At 33.0% G+C, this 13,185-nt stretch overlaps 3 protein-coding genes across 4 annotated transcripts in view; 2 read left to right on the forward strand and 1 right to left on the reverse strand.

Annotated features, from left to right (window-relative positions):
* The window catches only part of LOC113237618 (hemocytin), a 175,900-nt gene extending 173,196 nt beyond the window's left edge, over positions 1-2,704 (forward strand). The window contains exon 65 of the mRNA XM_026474216.1: positions 2,693-2,704. Coding sequence (XP_026330001.1) covers positions 2,693-2,704 — 12 coding nt within the window. The remainder of the gene's footprint in view (positions 1-2,692) is intronic.
* A 355-nt stretch (positions 2,705-3,059) lies between these two features.
* LOC113237563 (dnaJ homolog subfamily C member 1-like) lies at positions 3,060-3,741 on the reverse strand. Its single transcript, XM_026474121.1, has 2 exons — positions 3,510-3,741; positions 3,060-3,212 (listed from the first exon to the last, which is right to left on the reverse strand). The coding sequence occupies exons 1-2, from the start codon at positions 3,639-3,641 to the stop codon at positions 3,060-3,062; spliced, it is 285 nt and encodes a 94-aa protein (XP_026329906.1). The 5' UTR covers positions 3,642-3,741.
* A 2,449-nt stretch (positions 3,742-6,190) lies between these two features.
* On the forward strand, positions 6,191-11,280 carry LOC113237561. Of its 2 annotated transcripts, XM_026474119.1 has the most exons (7): positions 6,191-6,297; positions 6,378-6,578; positions 8,300-8,443; positions 9,276-9,435; positions 9,836-9,883; positions 10,418-10,473; positions 10,507-11,280. In XM_026474119.1, exons 2-7 carry the CDS (start codon positions 6,378-6,380, stop codon positions 10,729-10,731), a joined length of 834 nt encoding a protein of 277 aa, XP_026329904.1. In that variant the 5' UTR covers positions 6,191-6,297; the 3' UTR covers positions 10,732-11,280. The 2 variants fall into 2 exon arrangements, with proteins under 2 accessions (XP_026329904.1, XP_026329903.1); XM_026474118.1 differs by having other exon boundaries at positions 10,418-11,276.
* The last annotated feature ends 1,905 nt before the right edge of the window (positions 11,281-13,185 follow it).

Below are 13,185 nucleotides of genomic sequence, written 5' to 3' on the forward strand. Positions count from 1 at the left end.
AATTATAACAAACTAGTGGAGTAATTTCACAAAAAATAATTGAATATCAATTCAATAAAAATTTAATTAATACATTATCTGAAGTTACACATGTAGATAAAAAGGCAAGAGTCTGAGATTGAGCTGTTTTTCAGGCTTTACCGTTTTGGTAAACTTGCTACATTTTATAATAGTAATTGACGCGTTTTGACTAGGTCCAATAAAATTGTCACTATATACAACTTAAACTTAAGTCGGATTTTCACTATGCGAGTTCTCTGGAACATAACTTAATAACATAAATAATAAACTTAATAACATAACATAACTTAAAATGTAATTGTAATGTAATTGATATAAACTCAGTCTGAGCTGTCATCCGACAACTCAGACGCCACTCATAACGTGTGCATACGTGAGCCGGATCCGAACGTACTCAGACGTTGGCATTTGATTAGAGTGGACTCAGCCGTGGTTCTATTTTTCTGAGTACACTCAGATCATTTTATGAAAACATAATGGCGCCAATTAAGAAAAAGTGGACGTGACTCTATGAGGTGTCAAAGGTGTTTTTATACCAACTGTTCAGAACGAGCTCATTCTTCGGCCGAGTGTCGAGCAATCAAGAACCCCCGGAGGATGCCTCGTGGAGAGACGAAACACTTGTCGGGTATATTTTTGGTGGTGGTTTGTGACTGTAGTTGCGCTAGTGTCATCGACCTACCACTAAATGGACGTCGGGTTCGCGCTAAAAAGTGTCCGCACCTGTAGGGCGTTAAAATCGCACACAGAGCGTCAATTGCGCAATAGTCTTCGTTTGTTCGAGTGACAGCGCGGTTCTCAATCATGCAGTACCAATATATGCAGTACAAATAATAACTTGTAAAAATTACTGCAGTAAAGTGTGAAAACAGGGTTTTTGTATCATATTTTCACTAAACAAATATATTGTGTTATCATAGTTGTCATTTAAAACTGTTATTTTGTACAGTTTTATAGTATTTAATTTATATATAACTGAATCGTAACAATAAATAACAAAAGCACACGAAATAATGAAATAGCTAACTGTCCTTTTTCTACTCGTTGCATGCGCAAAAGATGGAAAGAGACCCATTACATCAGTTTCAAGAAGCTTATATAAACTTCTTGGTCATTTTCAATTGTTCGAACTACAAGCCATTGAAATATTTAGAACAAAGAAACTGTAGAGTAGCTTTGATTTTAAATATATTTTTAAAATGATTTTTTTATTAAACGTTAGCAATAACTAACAAAATATTATTGTACTCGTTTCACGGCATGGGATTACCTATCAGAAGTAAGAAAATACATTTGCCCAAAATAACATTAGCTCGAATTTTCATAATGTGTTTTTACGAAGATTACAAAACAAAAGCTAATTTTGTCTATGTGAAAAGCATCAAATTACTCGAAAGCGTAACGGTTTTGTTATAAATCAGAATTACGGATATTTGAGTTTACGTTTAGTTAGAATATCGGTACATTTCTTATAGCACACGCTTATTTTCACATTTGTAGTAATAATTGTATGTATGTATCTGCTCAACTCTTTATTATACCTTTAAGTGAATTTGTACAAAATTCGACAATAAATTAATTATAATAAATTAATTAATATTTACGAGAAAGGCTATTCCATTACCTACTCTTGTATTCAAGTAATTTTCAGTCGAAGCTAAATATGGTGCATTTTGTTAAGTTTCCAGTAGAAGCTGAATATGGTGTTTTTGGGCCCTAAAATTGTTGTACGCAAACTTGGGCAGTATTGCAATGACGTTACAATTTAAATTAAATGTTTTAGTTTTTTATATTTCATTACATATCACTACGTTTGTATAGGTTAACCTCGGACATTTTTTCGTGGTTTTTGTATTAGACCTGATGTCCATTTGTTGGTAGGTCAATGGCTAGTGTTATTTATTTTATGCAGAGGGAGGGTGGGAAAATAAACTGCATGAAAAAAATGTATATTCAACACAAGCACTGCTATTTTGCACAATTTAACCATCACTTGGTTCGCGGAGTAGCATATTAATTTACTTCCATTTTTATTAACATGGACTTCCGCAAAGTAACACCTGAGTCTATTAATCAACAGATCAATCATCGGCATTTTGATTCTTCAAAGAAACAAATGCTACGTAGATGCTAATGAAATTGTGAGGTGTAAACCAAAATCCTAGTGGATTCCTATAAGACATAGCTCATACGAGCGCACTTGGTCCGAGAGCACTGGTACAGTGAAAACCTGACTTTAAAGCTATGAGCATATTGTCAAAAGGATATACACAAGTCACATAAAATATTCAATCCAAAGTACTCTAATTTGAAGATTATAAGGCCAATCTATATATAATAAATTAAGCTGTTATCTAACACCAACAATAGTTAGTTTTTTAACATATTTTTAACTATTTTCTTAGAATACAAAACTATTAATTTTCAGATCTAAATCAAGTAATGTTGGTTTGTTTTGTTGTGCATTTAGATTGGTAGTTACTTGTACAAATACTTTATGTATGACAGTTGAAGGTAGTACAACAGCTTTTTGTTACCTGTTTTTACAAATCCCTCTTAGAATTAATATCTGATTTTATTAGTACTAACAAAGTTAACTTATAAAACTTATTTACTTATATTAATATATCATAATAGTGATGGTATATTGTGTTGTTTTGTTTTGTTCCAGAAGCCAGAATAGACTAAAGAGCAGTGTTAATTAATTAGACATTAAAACAAAAAAATGTAGCTCCCATGACTGACTTGGCAAAATTCTTCAAGAGAAGCCAGAGAGTTAAAAATAGAATAGAATAATATACTATTTCTAATATGATGGTATCACATGGTATGATGTAATGGGCTGGTGTCTGCAACTCGACATCCAAGCAGTCATAGGCACTCCAAATTTTGCCACACCGTTGTAATACAATTAAGACTCAAAAAAGTTTCATTTCCTAGGTGTAACAATCACAAAAACCTAAGAATTTCATGTTTTCTTTTTCTTATTATGGAGAGAAAAGGAAAAAAATTATTAAAAACAGACGCCAAGTTAAATCTTACTTCTCTCGTTTCCCTGGGTCCTTCAATATGTTGTGTACAGAGACCAGGTTCCTGAACTGAACATCAGCATCTGGTGAATCATTCTTGTCTGGATGCAGTTTCAGAGTCAGCTTTTTGAACGCAGACTTAATTTCCGCTGGTGTGGCTTCCTAAATGACACACCTTAAACTTTCACATACATTTTTATAGGTTTTGAAAAAGAAAGTAAATGTTGTCCCATAAATATCTTGGAAAATTGTAGTTTTGTTTATACTTTTTCGCAAAACGCCAAATGCCCAGAATAATGCAAATCGCGTAGCAAATTAAGACATTTCAATAGGTAGTTTCAGGTTACCTTATGTACGTGTGTCCATCGCGACAAAATGCAGGAAATTCACAGACAAACGACAGATTATTGTCGACTGCAGATATATATATTTGTTTTAAATAATTGAAATGTTTCTAACCTGTGTAACGCCAAGTAATTCATAAAAATTCTGATTAACTTCTTCCACCACGTCGAACACCTCTAAATCGTCATCGTCCCACGCCCGAGCACATAATACCAATGTAAACAGCACTAACACCTCACGCCTCATTTTTAAATACTAGTCCGTGCTTATTAATTTATAAAAGCATTTTATTTCACGAAATAAAAACCAGGATTATTTTAAAACAAAATGACAAGTTGACAACTAGGGATGCTAAAAAATATCGATATTTCAAATTAACCATTTTTTCTATACTCCAGCCAAATTCGATGTAGAATAAACGTCAACAAACAAAAACATATGATTTTTAGGGTTTCCATCTCAGAACCTTTCACAGTTACCATAATTTCAAAATTCTCCTACGAAATTCGACTAGATTATGGATGATACAAATCTTGATGCCATGTTTATAATGAATATTATTCAACAGAAGTTTCAAATCACTAAAAATGATATAAAAATGACCAGTAATAATTATTTGTAAAACTGTGTCATCCCTAGTAACTTTTTGATTTGAAGGTAGAGATTGCAAACATTCGAGTTCTGGTGGTAATTCAATTTCAAAATCGGAAATAGATACTGGATGATATAATATGTAGTAAATTAATATCAAATAAATTCTTAAAACAATATAGCAGTAAATATTAATGGGATACATAATTAGCTAGGTAAGTATTACTTCTACGTAACCTAATTACCTACTTACCTATTCACATTCAAATTAAGGGAGCAGATCGTGGGCAGAGCAAGCCTTAATAATTAGCATTGAAAAAAATGTTCTTTCCCTAAGCCATCATTGGTTGCGTAGCAACGTTTTGTTATTAAACATTCTACATCAAATTTGGCTAAAGTATAGATTATACATTTAATGATATTTTTTAACACTAATTTCGATATTTTTTTATCGCAACCACAGCAAGTGTTTTACAAATATTTGAAAACAATATCAATACATTTTAGAGCATAGTGTATTGAGTATTGAACATACCTCACAGGTGACCCCATTCATACGCAGTCCCCTCGGTCAAAATAAATATAAAATTAATACTACTTTTGAATCAATTTTTCTTTCAATTCTACCACCAAATTCATCTTGTCAAGTGCTCCACGAAATAAGCCACCTTGCACCGCAAATTATACATCCCTAAGTACATTTTTTGCAATTCAATAATGTTACCTTCTAAGCAGTGGTAGTGTAGTCGTAATTTATGAAACATTATTTTGTATATTATCAATAATCAATGTTATTATTATTTTCACGTTATCTAACGTCCTATGTATATCAATATAATTAACTAACAACTGCACGAGTTCTTAACAATTGACAAAATTACTGTAATAAGTATATTATGTATTACAAGTTTATGGCAAACATTTTATGTAAATAAGCACAAATATAATAATATAATATAATAATAATAATAATAATAAATCGTTTATTTTTCTCCCAACAAGTACAAGATGTAGGTAATATAATATACGTGAGAGGTTGGGAGACAGGAGTCCAAACTAGGTTAGACCTGTGCTATGAGACACTTGGCCTCTAACACCCGGAATTCAATCTCCGGTCAATAAAACAAGACGACTACGGTCGTGTAAATGTAATGCCACTATTGAACTTGTGTATATTAGCGTTGTGGTGAAATCTAAGATGAATAAACGTTTTTTTTTATTAATGATCATATTGTTTCGAGTCATTCGAATATTTTGCAAAGACATTGAATTGTTGATCTAAAAAATCAATTATTCTTCGCTTAATAATGGATCTGACAATCCACATCTTAAAGTTTTTAATTACTAAACATCAAATCGTGACAAGTGACAAAAAAAGATTAGGACAATAATGTCCATCGAAGTAGCCAAAATAAAATGTATTCTAGCAGTTTCTAACTGAGCTGCCACAGTATATTCAATTTGTATGTATATTATATCTAAATAATCATCGGGGTACACAGAGACCACCACCTTCAAGTAGTTACGATCTTCATACATATCTTTCCCCTCATTAACACAGACACGCTTGTCGGTTGACAATAAGTACTTTTATTATGGTCTTTAATAATTTTGTTTTATAATTTCAACACTTTTTGTCCTGTTAATTTAACCTCCTAAACATACTTTATAATGTACTTGATACAGTTTGGCAATATTTTAGGTTAGTCTTTAAGAAAAATGTCAACAAATCGTAATATCGACATAGTCATTTTGATAAATATCGATAATTTTTCTTCCTTTGACATCCTTATAATCGACAACACATTGACAAATATACGTCAGCTGATAAAATGTTGTCATAATTAAATATTGTCACTTGTTTGGTAGAATTTGTACACTACCAGCACAAACTAATAAGACTACCAGATAAACGCTATTTTCAAAAAATCTGTAATTAAAAGTGAATTCAATTATTTTGTTTTCGTTTCCATTTATTATAATGTGCAATGCCCTAACGGAACAACCTGTGTTTTAGGACCCCATGGTGTAAAACGTGGTGTACATACGTAGTACATCCAGTAAACATATCTTTGTATACTTTGTAGTGTAAACCATAGACCATGGACCAAACCGAAAAAAAATTTAATTGTTTGTATCTTTGTATTTAGACCATTAGACTTGGCAGTGTTTTTACGAGATTTATTATTTTGCAAAGAGTATTCCGTTCCATAAATAGGTTATTTTGCGTGACATAATTTTATGTGTGATCATTTCACAGAGTACAATCATATTACTTCCTCGCTATCTTCAACGATAGAACTATCACAAAGTAAGAATGTATCACAACTTTTGAAAACAAGTTCATGAAAAATGTTGGGTGATTTTTTATATTATTTTCTACTTTTCTAGATGAGTGACGAAAGAAAGAAAGTGTCTCCAGAACAGCTGAGTATGCTCATAATGGAGGTAGAGAAGGATCCATTGCTATTAACTGGCAGAGGCAGGCAAAAAGGCGACAAGGCGGAGCACTTTGAAAAGTGGGAACAACTGGCGAAAAAACTAAACGCTATCGACAATGGGGCTGTTAAAGTTGTCTCGAAATGGCAACAGGTGAGAATAGAGAAGCTATCTCTTTCATCAGTGTGTGATATGGTATGTTTTAGGAATGGAATAAGTTGGGACCCAACGTAGGCTGTAGTACACACCGCTACAAGCTGAACAAGACGCAACACTCCTTTATCTTTCAGGCCGAAATGTACTACCTTCCCACCCTTTTTTATCCCCCTTTTCTCTGGTTCCTGGCCACCTACTTACAAATTTTGAATAATTCTTAAATTCTTTTTCTTCATCACTAACTTTTGTAGCAAGCACACATGCTCTACTTCTCGGGCGTACTGACCATTTATAGTATAATTAGGTGACATGATTTTTAATGGTATAAATTTTATACCATTAAAAATCATGTCACCTAACTGCTTGTAAAGTATAATATTTGTAGTACCCTTGAAAATCATGTAACCAAACAGGGCCATGAGTCAGTGGATGAACTGATAAAGGCTGGCGCTAGAGAAACTTTTATTGGACCCAAACCTCTATAGGGATAGCATACAGCCTGGCTAAGCTCACCACTAACAACCAGAGGACATAGAAACTGTCAATGCCAAGAAAGTCGTTCAGTTCTATAATGCTGTCGGTCTTAGCTCGGAATTGTATTTAGTGATGATAATACAATCAAACTCAATTCAGGGCTCATTGAAAACCAGCACCACAGTCAATTGCGGCTGTGGCATAAGCTGAATGAAGTCCTTTTGCGTACGCCACAACCGCACACATGACAGTACAACATTTGTAGTTGTTATATTTAGTATTTTTCTTTTTTGCTCTTTGTTTGTTATTGTCTTATTTTATTTTATTTTAATTTTGTTAATTTGTTTTGTTTTGCTTGTCTTAGTGGTATCAATATTTTTTTTTGTATCTATGTGTTGTGGCATTGCAATGAATGTCTATTCTATTCAAACAATAGATCAATCAATGGTCACAGTGATGAGGCGAAACTGAGCCTGTAGTTTTAATATTCTAAAGTAAAGTGTTATTTAGTTTTGAAAATAAATTTAAAGAAATGCCGTCTACAATTATTTTTACAATTTATTGCAAACTCACAAATCAAAAAGTACACCAACAAGAAACCTTCAGTGATTTGTCTTTTCAATGACAGTTTACTGATTCTGCCAATTTTCATAATTGTAACTTCATTTTAATTAAACATTTGTGAAATGTTGTTTAAATAGTTTTGTATTCCTTTCTTATATTGTATACTTATGTAGTATATATCTCAAATGAGTTGATATTCAATTATTTTTTGTGAAATTTCTCCACTAGTTTGTTATTTAAAAAAAATTCCTTTGATCCAGCCAGATTCGAATCGACGTCTACTAGCAAACCGTGCCAGACACTATGCCAACTAATCCACGGAACGAACCAGCGGATTTCACGAATTTTTCTATGTGCTTGTTGTTGGATCTTTGCATTTGGTTTTCAATTTCATCTATGAGAAATCTATGAAAGTATTTCGTCACCCAGTTAGATACCTTTACAGCTACCAGCCCTAGCTAGAGATGTCAATTCAATCTTCAAAAATTCAGTATTTTCTACAGTCAATTTGTATAAATTTATACCTTACTTTTTTTATTTCCTCATTTGTCAATGTGAACTATTATTTAGTGCCCAATATTTATTTGTTTTATTACATCGAATGTTTAATTATATATGTTATTATTATAATGTTATAATATACATTTAATGCAGGCAGTAATACTTAGGTTTTGTTAAAGGTAATGCGAGATTGGAAATCTAACACAAAGAAAAAGGTTATCAAGGCAGCTGTTGAAGGCAGCAATGCTGAACTCTCTGATTTGGAATCCAGAGTACTACACCTCTATAAGACCGAGTCTTCAGACAATAAATCACCTGGCATTGTAAGCTGTGTCTGATTTTTGTTACAACTTGTTAGATGTTGGTATCATAAAGTTGACAAAGTCATACATTAAAAATAATGCATTTAATATGCATTTTAACGTCAGTATCAATAAAGACTTACACCTGCGCCGTGCGCCCACGCAACTTAGGTGCTACGTTCTGAAACCAGTAGGTTCTACCATATCATAATATCTTATCTAATAGACCAATAGCAATGAAACATATAATAATAATAATAATAGTTTTTTTTATTAAAGACAACATAGCTCGACTTATTAGTTTTCCAGAAACCTTAATTTACACAGTTTAATACTTATAAATGTAATAAAATAAAGTACAATAATATTAAAAACTGAAAATTTAAATATAATATAATTAAATTAAATTTTGAAGTTGAAATAAAATAAATTAAACATTAAAGTCAAAATAAAATAAATTAAACATTGAAATTGAAATAAAATAATTAAACATTAAAATTGAAATAAAAGTAAAAATAAAAATTGCACTCCCCGCTTAAGCTACATTTTAATTATGTATGTGTACTCTGAAGCCTTTGTTAAACAGGACATGGAAAGTGTCCATAACTTTTCTAGTATATCTGATCCACAAGGCGCACATGTAGAACATTTGGCAGTAAGCTTTAAATAACGTTATTTTGTACCCGCTGCTACAACGCACTGAAACTATGGGCCAGCATATTGCACCTAGCAGCAAGCGCTCTACATTCTCGCTCAATGTAGGCATGATCTTTGAGGTCCACGAAAACATGTATACATAATAACTATTTGGCCCATTTCATCATCTCATTATAAAAAAAAGTATTTTTTCTAGGACATTAGCAATATTGCAGAAATAGACCCTCTATCGTCAGAGGAGGACAACTCTGAACACGACTTTGACACCAAGCCGTTTTCTCCGGACATGTTTACTATTTATACCCAGAACTTGAAGACTGAGGACAGAAAGAGATGTAGCAACAATGAGGGAGAAGGTAAAACTACATTCAGTGTTTATTTAAACCTGCCATAAAATTACTTAAATAAATAATATACATATTTTTTAAATGGTTAGATGATAATGTGATGAGAAATATCCTATATATACTCGTAAATATCCTAATACCTTAAAAAGACAATAGACATTATTTCAATTTATATGGAAACAATTAAAGTACTTTTGATTCACCACATTTTTAAGTGTTCAGCTATTTTGCAGTGCTACAGTACTTTTCGTCGCACACCGCTGCGCTTTCTGTTTCTGTTTTCTAAATTATAATAAAATTAAATAAAATCAAATTGTTGATGATGTAAATCGCGTATATTTATTTCTACACGGTAGTTATTTGACTATGTGAATTGTGTTTTGTTATACAAGACTATTTTTGTTTACAGTTGCTATCCAGAGGAAGAGAGTCCGATTGTTCTCAAATGAAAATACCAGTGAGTTTCCTTTCCTTCAAAGTGGTTAGTTGTAGTAATAGAGATGTGCGTCAATCTTAAAATCGTCTTAAAATCTGAAAAAGTTCCGTCGAACTTACGGTGTACTTATTGCACGACTATGTGCTTATTGCAGACCTTTGTATTGGTTTTAAACATATTGTCTTGCCACCTGTGAGAAACTTATGATTTTGGATATATATTTGTCATTAATATCTCATTAAATATCTCTATGAGATTAATAGCCAACAACAGTGGATGACAAAGACCTGTCCAAAAGGACTGCGTTATACCGGAAATGGTTAATGACAATAACGCACACAAACACAGCCCCGCATTAGGGAATCTGTATCGCGGGTGCCACACACACATAGACAACCACAAATTACACCCAACTCACGAGAGAAAGAAATGTAAACCCGGGATTTCCGCGTGGTAGACTAGCATGGTAACGGTTCTGCCACAGAGGCAGTTAGAATTTTCAATTAATGTCACTGTTAACTTGCCAATATTTACAAAAGCTATAAACTTTTGCAGGCCACCAAACGGAGCAACTTTCAAGATTGCTAACAAAGGACTCATCGAAAACACAAATCATGGAACTTCATACGAAACTTATGGAAGAAATCAAAACCACATTAAGTGAAGCTTTGAATGAGTTTAGAAAGCAAAACGAAGCAAGAGAAAGGGATGATCCTGTAGAAGTAATAAGAAATGCCATGGAGACGTATACAGTGGCCATAGAGAGACAGGCAAGCACTATACAGAGACAGGTGGAGAGTATGGAGATGTTGTCTAATGCTATGAACAGGATGGCTGAAATTTTAGATAGGAGAGTTGTAGGAGGGTAACTATTGCGTTATCTCGAATATTTTTATAACCCGCATTGTTGTTGTATAAATTCACTTTCAGAACATTTGTTTTTAAAATAATGACGTTATATAATTTTCAATAAAAAGATCGAACACAAACATTCTTTCGACCTGACAGTACTTGCACCTGCGGCCACGCTATACCGTAGCGTCGCTCCGCCAACTGAGCTGGAGGGCGAGTTAGTAGGTCGACGAAATTCGACGTTGATTTTTATTTTTATTGAATATCACGACTTTACTATAGTCTATCTTTTTTGAAGATGGAATAAAGTGCCAGTTTGTCCAAAAGTGTTGCCCGTTTACAAGCAGCTAGTGATTGCAGTCGATAATCGAATCGAATGTTAGTTACGCTTATGAATAAATTGTTGAACTTGTTTCATCTGAATCATCATTGGTACGTTATTCGTCCAACTGTTGGGCACAGATTAATTTGAATTGTCAATATTTGAAAACACGTACATACATACACTACACTTGGAACTATGTCTATTAAAAATAGACTTGGGAGATATATAAAAAAAATGTCTGCCTGTCGTTATTAAAATGTGTATGAATAAAAAAATCCATTTCGCCACTAATGGGCCAACTGTCAAAATAGGAATAAAAAATACAATAACGCAATTAGTAACATTCTCAATTTAGGCATTTTTGGCAAAATTTCACCTATTTTCACAACCTTTCGACAAAACTGTTGACAACAACTACATGACTATTTAAAATTTTATGAAAACTGGCAACCCTGCAAATGTCATTTTACTCCGTCTTCAAAAAAATACCGACTATAAAATATTGTATGAAAATTAGTAGTGGCGCCACTGCAGCGTTTCTATGAGCTTTTAATTTGAAGTTACCCTAAGGCTTAACTCACACGAACAAAGCGTCGCGTCGCGTCCTGTTTTAATAAGTCAAATATACCGCCTGATAACGCTCGCATTAGTGCGCCGGGATCACAGTGTGGTCGGCGTCTGACGCTTCACGGCGCCCAAGTGACGCGCGAAGCCACTCGAATGTTACCAAGCGTCGACCCTCGATTCCATATTTGCAAAACACAAATTTGTGTTTTAATAATGGGAAAATAGAGATGAATATGCTATAGGCGAAAAACATGACGCGTCGCGACGCTTCGACTCTGCGCCAGTGTGAGTTGAGCCTTAATGATAAGTACAAATGTTAAAATCTTTGTTTTGTAATCGGCTGCATAAAATAATGAGAATTCAAAGAGAATTTAAGCACTATGTGAGAATTTTACTGACAGTTGATTGTAATGTCCGTTTTTCACCTTAAAAATATTATTACACTATTGAAATGCGTGAATGTTTTTTATTTGTTTCACTGTAACAATTTCAAACGATTGTGATTTTTTATTATTTATTAAATTTTCTTTATGAAAATTGTTTTTTTAAATTATTGTAAAAATATAACATAATAAATAAATTAAACGCAAGTTGTCTAACTTTTATATCTTTTGAGGGTTTAGAACTAGCAGGGATTGTAAATTTAATTACAAGGGCAGAGTTACCATTGGTACGTATATTTTTATATTTACATTCTTATATTACGTATAACATTACTATCGCTTATCTATTTATCACACTACTGCCTCCGTGACCGAACGGTCACCATGCCGGACTGCCACGAGGAGGTCCCAATATTATTTCTCTTGTGAGTTTGGGTGTAATTTGTGGTTGTCTATGTGTGTGTCCATGGCACCCGCGACACAGGGTGTCCTTGTGCGGGGCTATGTTGAGTGTGTGAGTGTGTGCGTTATTACACATTCATACTGCGTCTACTCTATTCTAACATGTGGTTAACTATAATTATAGTTAATACAGAGTACCAAAAAACCTACCTCAATAGTCATTCATCCCCTAGTTTGCCACCCTTAGAGGTGGAATATTTTCTTCAAATTTAAACGGGACCACTCCTGAGGTACCCTCTTTCCAACAAAAAAGAATCATCAAAATCGGTTCACAAATGCGAGTTATCGCGTAACACATATAAAAAACACAATCGAATTGAGAACCTCCTCCTTTTTCTTGAAGTCGGTTAAAAAAGATATTTATTTAGACCTTATTCGTTTATATATATTTGTTTTTCTAAAATGTAAAAATATTTTTTTCTTCAAATAATAATCAAAAAATCAAATAAAAGTGATTGACCCATCACTTTGTCGAGTTCGTAAGTTTTCGCGATTGTTATACATTTGTAGAAAATAAAACAATTTTTTCGGATTCAAATAGCGTATCTTTGTTTTTTTTCAACTAAACCAACGTTTCGGGCCCTACAAGTCCCGTGACGACTAACTGACTGGTGAATATTTTTTTAACACTATTTTAAATACTGGTAAATAAAATCATTAGATAAAAATAATTAAGGTGATACTTTTCAATAATCCTATCCTGAATTGATATTGTAGAGTTGGTATAATTAATT

The sequence above is a fragment of the Hyposmocoma kahamanoa genome, unplaced genomic scaffold (assembly GCF_003589595.1).
Source record: "Hyposmocoma kahamanoa isolate Upper Pololo Valley unplaced genomic scaffold, ASM358959v1 93, whole genome shotgun sequence".
NCBI classification, from domain to species: Eukaryota; Metazoa; Arthropoda; class Insecta; order Lepidoptera; family Cosmopterigidae; genus Hyposmocoma; species Hyposmocoma kahamanoa.

What these genes read in the sequence shown, in the direction of transcription:
- LOC113237563 (XM_026474121.1), bottom strand. Translation starts at nt 3,641, where the DNA reads ATGAGGCGTGAGGTGTTAGTGCTGTTTACATTGGTATTATGTGCTCGG. An exon ending in AATTACTTGGCGTTACACAG is followed by an intron (nt 3,213 to 3,509) that starts GTTAGAAACATT and finishes TGTGTCATTTAG; the next exon opens with GAAGCCACACCAGCGGAAAT.
- LOC113237561 (XM_026474118.1), top strand. Translation starts at nt 6,378, where the DNA reads ATGAGTGACGAAAGAAAGAAAGTGTCTCCAGAACAGCTGAGTATGCTC. An exon ending in TAGCAACAATGAGGGAGAAG is followed by an intron (nt 9,436 to 9,835) that starts GTAAAACTACAT and finishes TTTTGTTTACAG; the next exon opens with TTGCTATCCAGAGGAAGAGA. An exon ending in GTTCTCAAATGAAAATACCA is followed by an intron (nt 9,884 to 10,417) that starts GTGAGTTTCCTT and finishes AAACTTTTGCAG; the next exon opens with GCCACCAAACGGAGCAACTT.